We start from the raw sequence: 12,751 nt of genomic DNA, 5'->3' as shown, positions 1-12,751 counted from the left end.
TTGGGAGGGAATGAAGGAGGGGACTACAGCTGGGATACAAAGTAAATAACCAGTAATTAATATAAAAATTAAAAATTATATAAAAAAGAAAAAAAAAAGAAATACAGGGTAAACATACTAAAATCTGTACAACTAACGAAGCTAAGCAAGAAGGAGGACCCTGGGTAAGATGATCAATCCTCACTCAGAAAGGCAAATGGGATGGACATCAGAAGAGAGAGAAAACAGAGAACAGGACAGGAGCTTACCACAGGGGGCCTCTGAAAGACTCTATCCAATAGGGTATCAAGAGCAGATGCTGAGACTTATAGCCAAGGTTTGGGCAGAGTACAGGAGAAATTTTTGAAAGAAGAGGGAGATGAAAGACCTCGAGGGGAGCTACGCAAGGAGAACAACAGAACCAAGAAATCTGGGCCCAGGGGTCTTTTCTGAGACTGATATGCCAACCAAGGACCGTGCATGGAGATAACCTAGAACCCCTGCACAGATGTAGCCTAAATCATTTCAATGTCTAAGGTGAGTTTCCTTGTAAGGAGAACAGGGGCTGTCTCTGAAATGAACTCAGTGGCAGGCTCTTTGATCACCTCCCCCTGAGGGGGTGATCAGCCTTACCAGGTCACAGAGGAAGACAATGCAGCCAGTCCTGATGAGACCTGATAGGCTAGGGTCAGAGGAAAAGGGAGGAAGACTTCCTCTATCAGTGGACTGGGGAAGGGTCATGGGAGGTGAAGAGGGAGGAAGGATGAGGTGGGGAGGGCACAAGTGAGGGGGCTACAGCTGGGATACAAAAAGAATAAATTGTAATTAATAAAAAATAAATTAATTTTAAAAAGTCACCATCAAATTTTTTTTTCAAGTCATTCCATTTGCCAGTTTTCGTCTAATTTTCTGAGCTGTTCTTTTCTTTGTCTGCATCAACTATTTCCTTTCTGTTTTCCCATTACTAGTTTTGGTTTCATGGGCTATGCTATGGTCTTCGATATATTTTAAAATGGGTTTTGGAGAGTGAACTATTACTCACTCTCCTTTTGTGTTCTACACCCATAGTGTAGTTTTCTGAGTCCAAATTTATTAAAGGTTCTTTATTTTTTTCTCTAATGAATTTCGATACAATAAATGAGTCATATGGCTGTTGATGCAAGATTTACTTTTGACTCTTCTAATGTATTTGGTTACATCCCTCTTCATGCTAGTACCATGCTGGTCTTAGTGCCATAGCACAGGAGTTTAATGGAAAATAAGGTATTATGATATTTCAGCACTGTTCTTTTTGCTATGTATTATTTAAGATAATCAGAGGCTTTTGTGTTTTCATTCAAATTTGAGAATTTCCCTCCTGTTTTACTAAAGATTACTTTTTAAGATTTTTGACAGAAGTTTCTCTGAATCTGTAGAAGGTTTTTAGTAATGCAGGTCTTTTAACAATATTTATATTGCTGATTCATGAAAATAGGTGCTTTTCCTAACTTCTAATGTTTTATTCATTTTGTTTTTTCAAAGTTTTAAAGTTTTCATTGTAAAGGTCTCACACATCATTTTGTTTAGGTGATTGTCACCTTGACACAGTCTACACTCATCTGGACTATAGTTCCAATGAGGTAGTGTTTACATTGGATTGGCCTTTGCTCATGTCTGTGAGAGGTTTTCTTTTCTTTTCTTTTTATTTATTTATTTATTTATATTAATTACAGTTTATTCACTTGGTATCCCAGCTGTAACCCCCTCCCTCATTCCCTCCCAATCCTACCCTCCCTCCTTCATCTCCTCCCATACCCCTCTCTAAATCCACTGAGAGGAGAGGTCCTCCTCCCCTTCCATCTGACCCTAGCCTATCAGGTCTCATCAGAACTGGCTGCATTGTCTTCCTCTGTGGCCTAGTAATGCTGATCCCTTCCCAAAGGGAGGTGATCAAAGAGCCAACCACTGAGTTCATGCCAGAGACAGTCTCTGTTCTCCTTACTAGGGAACCCACTTGGACACTGAGCTACCATGGTCTACATCTGTGTAGGGGTTCTAGGTTATCTCCAGAATGGTCCTTGGTTGGAGTAGCAGTCTCAGAAAAGACCCTTGTGCCCAGATTTTTTTGGTTTTGTTGTTCTTCTTGTGGACCTCCTGTCCCTTCCAGGTATTTCTATCTCCCCCTTTTGTCATAGATTCTCTGCACTCTGCCCAAAGTTTGGCTATGAGTCTCACCATCTGCTTTTGATACCCTATTGGGTAGAGTCTTCCAGAGGCCCTCTGTGGTAGGCTCCTGTCCTGTTCCCTGTTTACTCCCTCTTCCGATGTCCATCCCATTTGCCTTTCTGAGTGAGGATTGATCATCTTACCCAGGGTCCTCCTTCTTGCTTAGCTTCGTTAGTTGTACAAATTTTAGTATGTTTATCCTATCTTATAGGTGTAGTACCCACTTATAAGTGAGTATATAGCATGTGTGTCTTTCTGCTTCTGGGATTTCTCACTCAGGATAATCTTTTCTAGATCCCACCATTTGCCTGCAAATTTCATGATTTCCTTGTTTTTAATTGCTGAGTAGTATTCCATTCTGTAAATGTACCACAGTTTCTGTATCCATTCCTCCATTGAGGGACATCTAGGTTGTTTCCAGGTTCTGGCTATTACGAATAAAGCTGCTACAAACATGGTTGAGCAAATGTCCTTGTTGTGTACTTGAGAAAAAATAGAGATCTTACTAGTAATGGCCACACCATTTCTATTCCATTATTGGTAGGACTCACATGAAACTGACTAGCCTACACAGGCCTGCTTATCATCAGAGTCTAGTTGAAGGATTTGAAGATAAATCACGCACAGAGTCAGAGAATATTGACTGTTGGGAACAGTGAACTCTCTCAAGTTATCTTCCCAGATACAAAGACAATAAACTGAAAAACAATACAACAAACAATTTTCCTTTAATAAAAAATATTTTTCAGCTTTGTCCAAAATGGCCATTTCACACACATAAAGCTTCTTAAATAAGTGGAAATTAGTTGAATGTATCTAGGCTTTTTTTTTTTTTTTTTTTTTTTTTTTTTTTTTTTTTTTTTTTTTTTTTGAGAGCTAGAAAAATAGGTTGGGAGAAATTTTAGATTATTGGTCTTTTCTTGACCTCAACCTTAATACACATAGACTTACTAACTGTTCAAAGAGGTGAACTATAAAGGAGCTGTGGCTGGGTGAATCATAAATAATACTCACCTACATAGTAAAAAACAGCCAGAATGAGTAAGAGAAGGCACAGGATCAGCTTCATGGTCCTCAGTTTGCTTTCAGACTTAGCAAATGGACTCTATCAGACCCTGTGGGGACCAGGGATATTTATACATCATGAGGCTTACAGGTCCTGCCCTCAGGCAAGTGGCAGCTCACAGACTTGACAGTAGCTTGCACAACTTTTAGAAGATAATTATGTGCAATATCTGTCAACAAAACATTTGCAAAAAGAGAAATTAAGTAAAAGCCCAGTGTACATGGATTAAATTACACTTTTCTTTCTAACTTAATGGTTTATTTTAAGTATAGCTAAGCTCTGGCTCTTTTTCCTATAGATTATAAAACAGAAGCTGGGATTTCAGTAGAATCCTGTGAATCTGGTAATAACTAGATATTTTGACCTTAAATATGTTATCCTACCTTCTTTCCTTCCTTCCTTAGAAACTTACATTTTTTTCTTCCTTCTATTTATATGTGAATGGATATTCTTCTCCCATTCATTATTAAAGGAAACAGTTTACTTTTTTGTGTCAGTAATCTTACAACAGGGATACAGAGTGAATAAATTGTAAATAATAATAATAGTAATGAAAAAACAAGCTTGACATAAGAAACATTTATTATGTTTGTCATTTCCTTGATTCCTATTTTCATCAGGACATTTTGCCCTTAAGGGAAATAGCTTACAAGCAAAACAACAAACAAACAATCCTCTCCAAAACAGCAATCAAACAAACAAAAACCTCTGAATTTTGTCAAAGCCTTTTTTTCTCATGAGATGATTATATGATTTCTTTCCATGAATCTTTTAAAGTCCTAAATTTTATTAATTGAGCAGCATACCTCAAACTGTTCTTATTTCCTAATTCTTGTGGAACATTCATATTTCTTAATTCTTGTAATCCTGGTGGCAGAAGGGCTAAGAGCACATTCAAGTCTCAAAACCCTCCCCCCCCACCCCCCAGCAGCAGAATCTCAAGGATGCTGTGGAGAGGTGGTGGGGAGAAAGCAGTCAGAGCAGTTTTCCGTCAAGGGAACCCATGCAGGACATGGGAGAGAGATCTTTCCAATCTGTCTCACTTTAAGGTTGTGGGGGAGGCAGCTATGTGTCCTAGAGTAGAAGGTAGAAGGCTTCCTTATCCCCTAGTTTTAAAAGATCACAAAAAGTGATCAAAAAGCTACAAGTGAGTCCATTTCCAATGCAGTCCACACTTCCCTACTAGAGGACCCACTAGAAGCCTAAGCTGCCCATCTGCTATATCTTTGTAAGGTTCAGTCCATGCATGGTCCTTGGTTGATGTTTCAGTCTAAGCAAACCACTCTGGATCCTGTTTAGTTGGCTCTGTTATTTTTCTTGTGGGGCTCCTGTCACTTCTGGGTCCTTTTCTCTTTCCTCCCACTATTCCCCAAGGATCCCTATGAATTGTGGCAGGACTGACTTGACAGACCACAAGGGAAGAAGATATACTCAGACCTGACGCAACTTGATGAGCCAGGGTAGATGGGAAAGGGAGCTCCCTTTTTCTGAGGAAAAGGAGAGGAGGGGGCGGTTTATGGCTGCTGACACTCTTTACTGTTATATATTGCCTCCTGGAAAACAAATAAGGAAGTGACTTAAATCTGAGCTCTGTACAGCCCAATATTGAAAAGAAAAAAAAAATCCTCGTTTTTGTTACTATTTTTCATTATTTTCAATGACTATTAAATATTCCAGAAAGCTCTGGGAGAAAACTCTAATTAGGTATATGTGTTCTATCATTCAAGAGATAATGAATCACAAAAACAAAACCAGTTACAAAAAACAATTGTGTTTTGGTTTTTCTCCAAAGACACCCTCTTGATCACCATTTCCTTCTAACTTCCAAACTCCCTGAGCTATTTTCATAGGAACTGAAGCTGTAGCTGAAGGTGTCTGGTGATCCCCAATTTGAAATGCTCGTCTATTACTATCACAATATGTGCAAAATTGAATTGTTGCTTAAGAGAAAGAGGGTGACTTTTTAAATTCTTCAATATTCTAAAAACTTAGATATATTAGAATCAAATGAAAAGCCCTTACCAGTACTTTTAGGCCCCATGCATTACTGAATGTCCAACCTGTGGTTTTTTAAAATCACATGTATTCACTTTGTATCCCAGTTTTAATCCCCTCCTTCATCCCCTCCCCATCCCACCCTCCATCTCTCTTCTTCTCCCCCACTCCACTGATGCCCCTCCCCGAGTCCACTGATAGGGGACGTCCTACTCCCCTTCCATCTGAGCCTAGCCTGTCAAGCCTCATTAGGACTGTCTGCATTGTCTTCCTCTGTGGCCTGGTACAGCTGCACTCCTCCCAAGGGAAGGTGATCAAAGAGCCAGCCACTGAGTTCATATCAGAGACAGCCTCTGCTCCCCTTACTAAGGAACCCACTTGGACACTGAGATGCCATGGGCTATGTCTGTGCAAGGGTTCTAGGTTATCTCCACGCATGGTCCTTGGTTGGAGTATCAGTCTCAGAAAAGACCCTTGTGCCCAGATTTCTTGGTTCTGTTACTCTTCTTGTGGAGTTCCTGTCCCCACCACGTCTTTCTATCTCCCCCTTCTTTCATAAGATTCCCTGAACTCTGCCCAAAGTTTGGCTATGAGTCTCAGCATCTGCTTAGATACCCTGCGGGGTAGAGTCCTTCAGAGGACCTCTGTGGTAGGCTCTTGTCCTATTTTATGTTTTCTCCCTCTCTGATGTCTACTCTGTTTGCCTTTCTGAGTGAGGATTGATGATCTTACCCAGGGTCCTCCTTCTTGTTTAGCTTCTTTAGGTGTGCAAATATTAGTATGTTTATCCTATATTGTATGGTTAATTTCCACTTATACGTGACTAATTTCTACATATACCATGTATGTCTTTCTGCTTCTGGGTTACCTCACTCAGGATGATCTTTTCTAGTTCCCGCCATTTGCCTGCAAATTTCACGATTGCCTTGTTTGTAATTGCTGAGTAGTATTCCATTGTGTAAATGCACCACCGTTTCTGTATCCATTTCTCTGCTGGGGGACAACAGTGTTATTTCCAGATTCTGGCTATTATGAATAAAGCTGCTACAAACATTGTTGAGCAAATATCCTTGTTGTGTACTTGAGCATATTTTGGATATATGCCTAGGAGTGGTATAGCTGGATCTTGAGGAAGCACTATTCCTAATTATCTGAGAAAGCGCCAAATTGATTTCCAAAGTGGCAAGTTGATTTTATTAGATAATAGGATAGCTGCTCCAGTTTGTTTTCTGGGCCCATTTAATTGAAAAACATTTTTCCAGCCCTTTACTCTGAAGCAGTGTTTGTCTTTGTTGCAGAGGTGTGTTTCTTGGATGCAGCAGAATGTTGGATCTTGTTTCTGCAACCATTCTATTAGTCTGTGCTTTTTTGTTGGAGAGTTGAGTCCATGATGTTGCTAGATAATAGTGACCAATGAATGTTAGTTTCTTTTATTGTGGGGTTGGTGATGTTACTGTGTTTCATTGCTTGCTTTCTTTTAATTTTTTGTTGTGAAGTTATCTATATCCTATGTTTTCTTGGGTGTAGTTGTTTTCATTGGATTGGAGTTTTTCTTCTACTATCTTCTATAGGGCTGGGTTGATGTGTAGACATTGTTTAAGTTTAGTTTTGTCATGGATATTTTGTTTCTCCATCTATGTTGACTGAAAGCTTTGCTGGGTATAGTAGTCTAGGTTGGCATCTGTGGTCCTTTAAAGTCTGCATGACATCTGCCCAGCCCCTTCTGGCTTTCATAGTTTCTGTTGAGAAGTCTGCTGTGATTCTCATAGGTCTACCTTTATATTTACATGGCCTTTTTTCCTTGCTGTCTTTAATATTTTGTTGTTGTTGTTGTTGTTCTGTAGGTTTAGTGTTTTGACTATGATGTGACATGAAGAGGTTCTTTTCTGGTCTAGTCTATTTGGTGTTCTATAGGCCTCTTGTATGTTTATGGACATCTCTTTCTTTAAGTTGGGAAAATTTTCTTCTATGATTTTCTTAAAAGTATTTTCTGGACCTTGGAGCCTGGAATCTTCTTTTTCATCTATTCCTATTATTTTTAGATTTTGTCTTTTCATGGCTTCCTTGATTTCTTGGATGTTTTGTGTTTGGAACTTTTCTGATTTTACTTTTTCTTTGAGAGAAGTGTCAATTTCTGCAAGTATATCTTCAGCACCTGAGATTCTCTGTTCCATCTCTTGTATTCTATTGGTGATGCTTACCTTTGTGGTTCCTGATCTTTTCTGTGAGTTCTCCAGCTCCAGGGTTTTCTCTGTTGGTGTTTTCTTTATTGGGTCTAATTCTGTTTTCATGCCTTGCCCCATTTTCTTTATCTTTTGAATGTATATTCCAGTCTTTCTATAATTTTTGTTTTATATACATAATTTTTTGTATTATATTTTTTGTTTGTTTCCTTTCTATATGCCATTAATTGTGCCTCTATTTGTTTGGCTGTATTTGCCTATATTTCTTTGAGAGCTTTTTTTTCTTTCCTCTTTATTTGCCTCCATTGTGTGGCTACTTCTTTGAGAGATTTGTTTATTTCATCTTTATGAGCCTCTAATAACTGGATAAGCATAGCTTTGAAAACATTTTCCAGTGTTTCTGATGAATGAAAATATCCATTGATTTTGGAGGTGCTGGTGAAGCCATAATGTCCTGATTTTTGTTGGATGTGTTCTAACCCAACTTCTGGCCATCTGCTTATCTGTAACCTTCACTGTTCCTGGAGTCTGTACTTCAGACTGGGTCCATCTTTCTCTGGTATCTGGAGTATTCTTCAGGAAGATGAGAGAGGTCCACTGGTTTGAGAGTGTGCATTGCTGTTTCAGCTGTACCAATTTTGGAGTTTCAGATCCTCTGCCCCTCAGATATGGTGAGCCCTGGTTACCTCCATCCTAGATTCTCATGCATATATGTTTAACATTATATATATATATATATATATATATATATATATATATATATAATGAGATAATGCAAAAAAGAAAAATTGACAATTACCATCATCACTTTAAAGTTGTCCAGAGTCTCCTTGGATTGGTCTAGAAAACACTGTTTGAATCGGCTTACAGCTGTTTCAGAAAAACGTTCAATTAAGTATGGTTTTAGTACTTTCTGATAATCACTCACAGACATAGTTGGGTCAATTGTCTTTTCAATAATTTTATCCAGTTTTTCACAGCCTGAACCTGGAAAGACATAGCATTCATCACTGGAGGTTTGAACTTATTAGGGCTTACCTGTCACGACAGTCATGTTCTTGAGCACAAGTGAAGACACAGATTAGCAAAGGTGATAGAGCACTGCTAAATCTGCGCCAGAACACGCAGGCTCTGAGAGTTCACTTAGAAACTGCAAACTCTGCCCCTAATATCTCAGCAGAAGCAGCCACACCTCACACAGGCTTCAGGAAAAAGGACACTGAAGAATTAACAGGTTGTATTGCTGGGCATGGTAAGCATATTGGTTTTTTGTTTGCTCAAACTCCTGCCACATTTCATTACCATTTTGTGAACATCTTGGAATATGTTCAAACATCTTATAAATGACACAAATAGAACATTATCCACTTTGCTTTGTTAACTCTACCATCTACAGAGCAACTTAAACAGAAGTTCTAGTTGTAGAAGCAATGTCTTATGTCTATATGGAAGCATCACCTGTCAAAAAAATGAAATCTGTGGCCTATAGAAGAGGGTAGAATAGAAGGTGAGACAGCTAGCAGGCAGAAAGGATTCTGGGACAAAGTCAGGCATAAGAGATTCATCCAGTAAGGTGTGAGGAAGGCAGATGCATGATAGCTAAGCAGAGGCAACTAGCCGCATGTCAGAATGTAGATTAGAATAAATGGGTTATTTTAAGTTATGAGCTATTCAAAGTAGAGTGTATTTATATGGCCTAGGTATTTGAAAACATATTTTGAATCTGAGTTGTTATTCTGGGAGCTTGGGGCTAAAAGAAAAAAACACCACAACATCTAGTAGTTGAAGTAACTTCATGCAGAAAATGAATGCAGACTGTAAGATTCCTTTAGGTCCTGAAAAATTTCCCCTAACAATCCAACAAAGAAAGTCAAATCTCACACAACCTTTGTCAGTAATGACATGCAAGAAAAAAGAAGCTTTGTTCTGACTGGACACAGTAAATAGTTTTTTTTTCTTCTAACCGTGATGCATATTAGCACTATTTTGTGAACCCTGTGAAGTATTTTAAAATAGTCTATAAATATTGCATTCAGAATATCATCTATTATCACCATCAACTCAATCATTTGCATCAAAAGTAACATATAACATAAAATCTTGTACTTGGAGTGTTGTCATTTGGTTAACCAATGGCAGAGAAAGTGGTCAGGAAGTAGGTTCAAGTGAACTAGTTTTACACTAAGACTGAGCCTGACCCTCACTTTCCTACACGTTAACTGAGAATGCCACCTTCTTGCTATTTTGCACCAATCTCTCAGGTAAGTGAAGTAGATGACATAAATGACACAAATTATACAAAGCTTATTACACATATGACATATTTGTACTGACTACATTTTCAGAGACAAAGATTTACTTCTTTCATTACTTCAAGTGGACTTGGGGAATGTGAGCTGTCCTCCCCATCAGAGGGACAAGAAAGTATCTGGCCCAACTTGAAGGGGTTAGAACAACCCTTCACACATCTGTTTTGTGGCTCATATGCTATTTATTCCTAGGTTACATGCTGTAGTTTGAAAAGCAACTCCTTTCATCTTTAAAAAGATTGATGAGTATAATCTTTAAGAAACATATAGGTTCAGGGATGTTTATATCTACCCAACTTCCTGTAACATATATCATATCCAAATCCAAACCTGTAACGAACTTCAAGAGAGCTCTTACTATTTCCCAGTTCTTACCTAAAATTCCGTTCACTCTGCCCAACAGTTGCGAATAGTAAGAGCTGGAGAGGACAGGGTCTCCACAAGGAGAGCAACAGAACAAGAAAATTTGAACATAGGGAACTTCCCAGAGACTCATACTCCAACCAAGGACTATTCATGGAGATAACCTAGAACCCCTGCACAGATGTAGCCCAGGGCAGTTCAGAGTCCAATTGGGTTACATAGTAATGTGAAGAGGGACTGCCTCTGACATAATCTGATTGGCCTGCTCTTTGATCACCTCCCTCTGGGGGGGGGGGGAGCAGCCTTACCAGGCCACAGTAGAGGACAATACAGCCACTTTTGATGTGAACTGACAGACTGAGATCAGAAAGGAGAGGAGAACCTCCCCTATTAGTGGACTTGGGGAGTGGCATGCAAGCAGAGGGAGGAGGGAGGGTGGGATTGGGATGGGAGGAGGGAGGGGCTTATGGGGGGATGCAGAATGAATAAAGTGTAATTGATGAAAAATTTAAGAAAAAAGGGAAAAAATAATTTAAGAAGCTTAAATGACTTTCAAAATTGGAGGAAAACATGGAGTTAGTCAATTGGCATGGAGCACGTCTCGCCCCTGGGGGCAATGGTCTCCTGAACCTACTCAGACCTTGGACACCACCACTGCTAGTTCTAGAACTGACGCAGGATGTTCCAACGAGGGGTTAAGGCTTCTCATAATATTTCCTATAAGCCCACACCTGTTTGTCTATATCCCCCATTTTTATTCATTATTAGCCAGATAGAGCCAAGTAATTGTGGTAATGATACTTGCTTTTTTGCCCAATGCTGGAATGCTAGTAAAGTTAGGTATGCCCTGGTTACTCGCATGCCTCACTGGGTGCCTATGCCCATTGATGCCCCTCACGCTATGACTCTCTTCAGACAGAAAAGGGATCTTGGAACTACAGCCACCATTGTTACTACCATCTCATTGGCGGCTGTTGGAGCTACCACCAGGGCATTAGCCATGAGTCATACTGGGCAGACTGCTCAGACCCTGAATAATCATTTAGCCAATGTAGCTCATGCCTTAGTTGTACATAAAGGAATTAATGCTCAACTAAAAGGAAGCTTGATGGTGTTCAATCAGAGGATTGACCTCTTGCAGGAGCAAATTGATACCCTATGGCAAATCACTCAACCTGACTGTCAATGAAAGTATGCTGGACTTTGTGTCACTAGCATACAACATGAGAATTTTTCCTGTGCTGCAAATCTGTCTAAATAATTGTCGAGCTATATTTTAGGTAATTGGACTGGAGAATTCGATACCACTATGGAGCAGCTGAGAGTGGCCATTGTCACAGTAAATTCTACTGGAGTGGACGCAGGACTAGCCACAGGATTATCAACATGGATTGCTGCAGCCATGAATCATCTGAAGGAATGGGCGGGCATGGGAGTGTTAGCAGGCCTTCTGGTGTTGGTCTCCTTGGTTTGCCTGTGGTATATATGCAAGATTAGAGTCTTACAACAGTGTGATGCAGCCATGATCATTCAGGCCTTTACAGCCATTGAAGCAGGACATTCTCCCCAAGCATGGTTGGATACCATAAAAAGCTAAAATGATACGCTCAGGATGCGAGGCTAAGCACTGCACTCAGGGTCAGTCGCTTTGGACCCAGAGAAGAGCATGCCTGATTGCATGCGGGTTGATGCCCCAGGTCCCGCCTCTGAGAAAAAGGTATCAGACAGGTCTGATGCTCTTTGGGTGGATGACACCTAAATGAACATCTGTACAAAGTCCCAATTTATTTCTAATATCAGAGATCAGACCTCTACTCTTGCCTGATGCGTCTAAAACAAAAAGGGGGAACTGTAGAGAGCTGCAGAATGCTATGCCTTAAAGATGGAGCTGGTTTCCGCCTTCCACCTTCCCGATGGTGAGTGCTCTCTGTCATGAACAATTCCACATTTGGCTAAGGCTGAGGATCTGGCTTGCTTCCATGTATGTGGACCTATCTGCATTGCCCCCGTGGCACGCCTGGGTTGGCTACCCAGAGGCTATTTAAGCTGTGGGCTGGCTTTCCCCGGGGTCCGAGGATTGTTCAATGTTCCTGAATAAACTGCATTGAAGAAAAAAAAAAAAAGAGAGCTCTTATCACCATGGTAACGCCTACATGGTAATGACACATTACATGTAGTTACAGCACAGGGGCCAAACCCACATCAATGACACCTGTGATCGTCTAGCCTTATGTTGAGTTTAAGGCTATTGCATCAGAAACTTTGTGTCAATGTTAACATTTCCTGGGGCTCAGTACTTCTTGTAGAATACAGAAATAATATGTGCCCCAAAGCAGCCTACATTTCCACAGAACTCACCACTGGCATAGCAGCAAATGGGGATGGCAGCTAGCATGAAGAGTAGCAGCAGCTTCATGCTGAGGAAGTCTTTGGGAGTTGGTCGTTGGTACAAGACTGAGATCAGGGAATTTTCTGGAGCTGAGACCTCAGTGCTCCTCTATTTGTTTCTTGGCCAGCCATCTTATTGTCAGCTGGCCAATAAGAGTGCAAGTCATAAGAGCAATGTAACATCAGAGAGCACAAAGCAGCCCCAAGGCTTATGATTTGGTGGTATAAAACAAGGAAAGAAATTGTTGAGAACCAGGCTCTGA

General features: G+C 40.2%; 1 protein-coding gene across 1 annotated transcript; it reads right to left on the bottom strand.

Moving 5' to 3' along the window:
• Positions 1-4,764: 4,764 nt before the first annotated feature.
• On the bottom strand, positions 4,765-12,516 carry LOC110566387 (secretoglobin family 2A member 2-like). Its single transcript, XM_021664233.1, has 3 exons — positions 12,459-12,516; positions 8,228-8,415; positions 4,765-4,803 (listed from the first exon to the last, which is right to left on the bottom strand). Exons 1-3 carry the CDS (start codon positions 12,514-12,516, stop codon positions 4,765-4,767), a joined length of 285 nt encoding a protein of 94 aa, XP_021519908.1.
• Between the last annotated feature and the right edge of the window lie 235 nt (positions 12,517-12,751).

The sequence above is a fragment of the Meriones unguiculatus genome, chromosome 1 (assembly GCF_030254825.1).
Source record: "Meriones unguiculatus strain TT.TT164.6M chromosome 1, Bangor_MerUng_6.1, whole genome shotgun sequence".
NCBI lineage: Eukaryota > Metazoa > Chordata > Mammalia > Rodentia > Muridae > Meriones > Meriones unguiculatus.
The sequence above is the reverse complement of the archived record's forward strand: the minus strand, read 5'-3'. Positions and strand labels throughout refer to the sequence as shown.